The sequence below is a fragment of the Neltuma alba genome, unplaced genomic scaffold (assembly GCF_004799145.2).
Source record: "Neltuma alba isolate B1F8T4 unplaced genomic scaffold, ASM479914v2 tig00012281_pilon, whole genome shotgun sequence".
Lineage (NCBI taxonomy): Eukaryota > Viridiplantae > Streptophyta > Magnoliopsida > Fabales > Fabaceae > Neltuma > Neltuma alba.
Window position 1 is genome coordinate 24,878 of NW_021636802.1, and position 6,798 is coordinate 31,675.

Genomic DNA, 6,798 nt, shown 5'->3' on the forward strand with positions numbered 1-6,798 from the left:
CAGATATATATTCTAGGAGGCCCGATCTCAAACTTCGATGAAAGCAAGCCCAATATCAACTTGGGCTCTTAAAGAAATCTTGAGCCTCGATTATGAAGGCTGGGGGGCAGAAAACAAAAATGGTAACGGAGAATTGGGTTAGGAGAAATGAAAGCCCAAAATAAAAGAGCCCATGTGGTTCTAGGCTTTTAGCTAACCGTGGCCCCTTTGTATTGATGAGTTTGTCATTGTAAGCCCTTTTTCTTAGGCCGACCGAGCTTAAGAGCTGCTCAGGCTGAGCAAATAGTGAAGCTCATCTTGACCCTAATAAATTTTTGAATATAACTTGACCCTAATAAATTTTTGAATCTAACTCATCTTATTCTTGAAAATAATAAAATTTCTACCAAGGGATAGAAAATTATGCATGATAACATAAAATAAAGGAAAAAGATATACATTTTACAAAATATAAAGGGAAACTGTAAAAAAAAAAATGAAAATTTATTGGCGAAATGTACTTAAAGATCTAAGTCCATGAGCGGGCACAACTTTTTTTTTCAGCTCTATATGCAAATGTCTTTTATGTCTCTTACTTCGTACATTGTATAAGATAAGTTGCAAAGTTGAAGAAAAGTAGGTTGTACTTGTTTCTTAAACAAATTTAAAGTAATTTTGAATAATAAATTTTGTCATGGAGGGTTTTTCAAGAGTTATTTGTAACTTATAAAAAATTGGAGAGTATATTTTTATGATTATTATTTAAAAAATGTCTTTTGTTTTTGCCGGAATTTTTCTCATTTCACCAGATCGCAATCCTTTTTGTTTCTTTATTTTTTCGCACGCCAGAAAAAGATTTTGGACCAAAAGGCTTCGTGCGGTGCTTGGCGATGTAATCAGAGCGAAGAGAAGCAGCTGCTCAACGGAGTCCAACTAACACAAAGTTGAGCTCCCTCGTATTCTCCGCCCCCTCCATCTTTGCCTTCTACTTCTTCATTCCCTCTCTTATTCACTCAATTCCTTTCTGTTCTCCTCCTTCCCGCTCGCGTTTCCACATTCATTCGTATTCCTTCTCTGCCATTTCCCTCCATGGCTTCTCTCTTTCTTTCCACCACCACGGCTTCCCCTGCCACCTCCATTTCTTTCTCCTCATCTCTCTCCACCTCCCTCTCATGGCGCAAATTCTCCGCATTACCTTCCATGCCTCGCCGAAGAGTCTTCTCCGTTCAATCCAAGATCCGCGAAATCTTCATGCCCGCCCTCAGTTCCACCATGACAGAGGGAAAGATTGTCTCCTGGGTGAAATCTGAAGGGGATGTTCTCTCCAAGGGTGAGAGCGTCGTCGTGGTTGAGTCCGATAAGGCTGACATGGATGTCGAGACTTTCTACGATGGGATTCTCGCCGCTATTGTAGTTGGCGACGGCGAGACTGCTCCCGTTGGTGCTCCCATTGGGCTGTTGGCGGAGACGGCAGAGGAAGTTGCCGAAGCCAAAGCCAAGGCAGCCAAATCCGGCTCTTCGGCCCCTGCCGGCGAAGCTGCTCCTGTTGCTCCCACTCCTCCACCAGCCACTTCGAATCCTGCTCCGGCGATCGCTCAGCAATCTCCTCCGCCGGCTAAGGTGGTTTCTGCTGAACCAGGAAAGACCGTGGCGACTCCTTATGCAAAGAAGCTTGCGAAGCAGCACAAGATAGATCTTGGATCGGTCGTTGGTACTGGTCCTTTCGGGCGGATTACTCCTGCTGATGTGGAGGCAGCTGCTGGAATCACACCTTCCAAGAGTAACGTGGCTAAGGCTGCTGAGCCTGCTCCGGCGGCCCTTACTCCATCAAAAGCTGCTGTTCCTGCTGCCTCGGCAGCTTCTCCACCCCCAATTCCAGGTTCTTCGGTGGTTCCTTTCACAACAATGCAAGCTGCGGTTGCGAAGAACATGGTGGACAGTCTTACTGTACCTACATTCCGAGTGGGGTATCCTGTGAAGACTGACGCACTTGATGCTCTATATGAGAGGGTACATACGCTGAATGCATTCTTTCGTTTGTGATGCTAGCCATATATGAGGTTTCAAATGCACATTTAGTATTTGCTATTTCATTTGTAGGTGAAACCGAAGGGAGTGACGATGACGGCCATTCTAGCAAAGGCCGCAGCGATGGCTCTTGCTCAGCATCCGGTTGTAAACGCTAGGTGTAAAGATGGAAAGAATTTCTCCTACAACAGTAACATAAACATTGCTGTTGCTGTGGCAATCAATGGCGGTTTAATTACACCTGTTCTTCAGGATGCGGATAAGGTCCGTGCTTTATGAATCCTGATTTTTGAATCAAAACTTTCACTTAAGAATTTGTTTCTGTTATCAACTTCCCAGTGTTGTTGAAATACCAAGTTTATTGGTTTCTTGTTTTGTTACTTCAGTTGGATCTATATCTGCTGTCTCAAAAGTGGAAAGAGCTAGTTGAAAAGGCTCGATCAAAGCAGTTGCAACCTCATGAGTATAATTCAGGTTTCACAGGAAGTTATATGTCTTTTTCTAATTCTTATTTCAAAAAAACTTGAATCTCTCATTCCATGTTAAACTGCGTCCTTCTGTCCACAGGAACTTTCACCCTTTCCAATTTGGGCATGTTTGAAGTCGATAGGTTTGATGCCATACTTCCTCCTGGGCAGGTAAGGAGTGCGATCAAAGACTCCAACTCATGACTTCTAAAGAATCTGTGCTTCATTTTGTGGTAATTTTGCTTTTTACTGAACTTTGCCGTTCATTTGTTAGGGGGCTATCATGGCTGTTGGCGCATCAAAGCCTACTGTTGTGGCTGATTCAGATGGATTCTTCAGTGTGAAAAATAAAATGCTGGTAAGTTATTGACTTATAATTAAATGGTTTATTGTGTTAACCTGCAAGTTATTTGTTCACTTACTTATTCTTAGAAAAACAAATTCATGTAGCGAACATAGAAGTGTGCTATTTTGGTGGAGATAGGCTTTTTAGTCAACAAAATACTCCCTCTTATCCGTAGCATAAGTCTCTTTTCACTATTTCTCATGGATTAAGGAAAGTAGTTAAAAGTAGTTTAGATTCTCAAAGTTGTCGAAAATTATCTCTACTTTTTAGTATTATCCTCCAATCAAAACCAACCTATATAAAATATTTATTTTCTTTCTTGTATCATCTCCCTCTACACCACAATCAGTAAGGGCATTTGTGGAAAAAAGAAGTTAATGCTATTGATTTTTTTTTTCAAAGTGACTTATATTTTGACCATATAAACCTTCTAAAACACGACTTATATTAAGGACGGGGGGAAGTGGTTTACAATGGATGATAGGTTGAAAAAATGGATTGATAAGAATGCTTAACCAAACTCTCCAACACAACAAATATTATACGCATTTATCTTACAACAACTACCCTCTCAAGTTTGTATATTCTCTGCTTTCTTTGAGAAATAGTTTCACTCAAGAAGCACAATGTTCTTTTCTGGGAGTGTGGGCACTTTCTTTTTGTGTAAGCTTGTTTCAAAAAGGGCAGTAATGTGTTGCCACTTACAGCCGTTTATATCAATGTGGTTTAACGATTTATGTACTAGGCTGGCTTAGATAGCATAATAGAGTGAGAAATTGTGATTAGTATTGATCGAAATTACAACACATTCAAGTAGTGTTAATGAATAACTAGATTTTCTGGTGATCTACATCCTGGATTGAAATATGTCAGGCTTTAGACAAAACTTGGCCAATATAATTTTTCTTGACAATATTATGGCACATTATCAAAAACAGAATTGTACCGAATATCCATGTACTAAGGCTAGTTTGCCTGTGATGCATTGGATCTTTGGGTAGGCGAAATGCACTTCACCAGTCACCGTGGACTATGGTCATTCCTTTACCCCTGCTGAACTAACTAAACAAACTTGCAACCATGTAGTCTCCTTGGAGGTTAATGTCATGACCATCATCTCCAACTAACTGTATAATTACCAAACATGAGCATATAGCCTGTGAGAGATCTTTGCTTGTCTAAGTCCCTCCTGTGGTCTAAATGTACAAACCCTTCATCTTCTTAAGTTCCAGTTAAATTCAAAATCCAAATCTGCAGTACTTTTTACATGCCTTGGAATCTACGTCATTGTGCCTTTGTCTTTTTAGGTTTCCCATATAACAGGTAAGTACACTGACTGGTGACGGTGCTAGCTATATCATGCTCTCTAGTGATTTGGCATGGAAAAAGCAAAAGCTTTGAGTAAACCTTTAGTAGCCCATGGTTGCACCACCAATTTGTTGTGGTGAGAGGAAGAGGTCCAAATGCAAGTGGGCTGTGCACATAAATGTTTGGTACTAACTTGTCCAACACCCAACATTATCTTAAAAGGCAGTTTTGCCCAGAAAATCAGTGCCAAGGAAAATATCTTACTTATATGTTAACAAAGCCTCCAGCAGTTGCCAAGTTAAAAAACTGCTTGACCTGGATTTGCTTTTTTGGGCAATCAAGGTTGGCCAGGTACTTTGGAGGAAGGAGTAGGCAAAAGTTTTGGTTGAAGCTTTATATATTTAATTCCATTTGAGATGGAAATTTTGTTGATATGGCTGGAATATTATAACAGCAGGTAGTGGCTACCAATAACCGCACATCCTTGCCATTTTTGAAGCAAGCACTCACAGGTCACAGCAAGAAAATGAGCATATTTCCATAAAAGGGAATTGTGGGTATGAAAATAATCAAGACAAGTGTCAATTTTTTTTTTTTCCTCACCACAAAGGTATATTATTAGAGAGGTCCTGGAAATGTTTGGCATGGAAAATGCAAGAACTCTGAGAATGCTATTAGCTTCGCGTTTTAGGATGTGCACGTTCATGTCACAATGAACAGGCAAAAAGATGATTCATGCCCTGAGCTTTGCTCTTGAACATTGCCCAGACCCTTTCAATAAGCTTTTGTTGTGATATAGTTTGTTGGCATGTGTTTTCTTGAGAGTTTTCTTGCTAAAAATTTTCTTCAGCAGAAATTTCTTTTATGTCCCAGCTGACACCCATTTGGTTGATCTTGGACTTTTTACTTGCTACAATTAACATATCATAGCAAACACTTTTAATGATAAAGAGTTTGATGAGCCCATTCCTTCCTTATCTGCTATGTTGCTTGATGCTTCTTTCCCGTCAAGGATTCAGTTGCTCTATTGTATTCATCCACAGAGGACAAGTATACTGCAATTTTCTCAAGTGTGCTTTCCTAGAATCTCTGTAGCTGATTCGTGAAGATGAATTCTGCATAACTAGAATTTTAAGTGCTGAATTTTACCAAGAAGTGGCAAGTAAAATGGACCGGTTTTCTCAAGTTTGCCCGAGTAAATAATCTACCATCTCTCTCCAGAATCCAAAAACTATGTTTCATGGTCTAGGAAAAATGCGGTAGAAACAGCACAATCATCATTTGTTTTATGTAAAAATGGTTGGCATCCCCAGAGCTTTGTGGACCTTCTCCTGATGGTTATTTTCTACCTGAGCTGCAAGTGCTTCTAACGTCCAACCATGTTTATCTTTCCTGATGAGAGTGGGAAAGATAATGAGCCCATTGTCTGAGACACATCACAATCACAGATGCACTACTGTATTCAAATTGTATTGCACAATCTCAGATGCATCACTTTTCTGAAAGAAGAATTAGGTGCTTTGAATTATGCTGATTAATGTATGATTCTCATCGGCTCTGTTATTTCTTTTGCAGGTGAACGTAACAGCTGATCACCGAATAATCTATGGGGCTGACTTGGCCGCATTCCTTCAGACGTTCTCAAAGATAGTTGAAAACCCAGAAAGCTTGACTTTATAGTCTTTCATCGCTTTGACATTATTGTCTGAGCTTTCCAGCAGTTGATCCCGAGTCAATGGATTTTGAAGGAGAGAAGAAAGCTTTGCATTCTTTTGTTTGCCGGTATAAATGTGTTGTAAACGTTGATTTGTGATAAATAAAACAAGGTTCGAGCACAAACAAAGTCCGTTATGTTCGTTTGTTCTGAAGAATTACTTGATTCCCAAAAGAAGAGACAAGTTCATGCAGAAAAGGAATAATTTTGATGTACGGGCGTATCCATTTCAATTATTTGCAGCTGGTTTAGATGAAAGCTATCAATTTATTTAATGAGAAATTACTCACGTACGTTTAATTTTTTAAAAAAAATATAAAAATACCAGATTAATTAGTACTACCTCCTGTTCAAAATACAAGCATTGTTTGAAATATAAGCATCAAACAACTAACTTATGCAACTAAAAAATGTTAGTTAAAATGGTTAAAAAATACTACCAGATTTCGTTTGTAGTTTACAACAAGATCTTATAATTAGAATTGAAGGTAATATAACTTATTTTCTTAAAAAACATTCTTATTTATGGAGAGGGTAAGTGGGAGAAAAAGAATGAACGAAAAAAATAGATGAGAGACATATAATAATTAGGACAAAATAAAAAAAAATACATTAAATGATTACAAAATCCACTCATATAGAAAACCAAGCTCATTCAAAGTTTTAATACGGAGGGAGTAAGTAATTTCTAAATGGGATCGATGATAAAATAAAATTAATAGAAGTGTTAGTTTAGATTAAATTATGTCGTGTGAAAATAATATAATCAAATTAGTGTTTTTAGTTTATATCCAAGAATATCGTCAATATATATAAAATTTCAACGAAGGTGCATTATGGACATGGATTGTCATTTTTCCCCCCACTCATCCTCATCTAACTTTGACTGATTCTAAATGTTTTGGGGTTAACCAGTTAATTTGATCGAGATTTCATGGCCCAGCAATTGATTAACG

At 38.6% G+C, this 6,798-nt stretch overlaps 1 protein-coding gene across 1 annotated transcript; it reads left to right on the forward strand.

The window, feature by feature from the left end:
* The first annotated feature begins 854 nt into the window (after nucleotides 1–854).
* Nucleotides 855–6,057, forward strand: LOC114725819 (dihydrolipoyllysine-residue acetyltransferase component 4 of pyruvate dehydrogenase complex, chloroplastic-like). The gene is made up of 6 exons (XM_028912392.1): nucleotides 855–1,989; nucleotides 2,080–2,271; nucleotides 2,394–2,481; nucleotides 2,575–2,645; nucleotides 2,749–2,832; nucleotides 5,704–6,057. The coding sequence occupies exons 1-6, from the start codon at nucleotides 1,069–1,071 to the stop codon at nucleotides 5,806–5,808; spliced, it is 1,461 nt and encodes a 486-aa protein (XP_028768225.1). The 5' UTR covers nucleotides 855–1,068; the 3' UTR covers nucleotides 5,809–6,057.
* The last annotated feature ends 741 nt before the right edge of the window (nucleotides 6,058–6,798 follow it).

Bases quoted from the DNA above. Each gene is read 5' to 3' on its own strand.
- LOC114725819 (XM_028912392.1), top strand. From the start codon at position 1,069: ATGGCTTCTCTCTTTCTTTCCACCACCACGGCTTCCCCTGCCACCTCC. The intron at 2,272-2,393 runs GTCCGTGCTTTA...TTGTTACTTCAG, and splicing joins TTCTTCAGGATGCGGATAAG to TTGGATCTATATCTGCTGTC. The intron at 2,482-2,574 runs GTTTCACAGGAA...TTCTGTCCACAG, and splicing joins ACCTCATGAGTATAATTCAG to GAACTTTCACCCTTTCCAAT.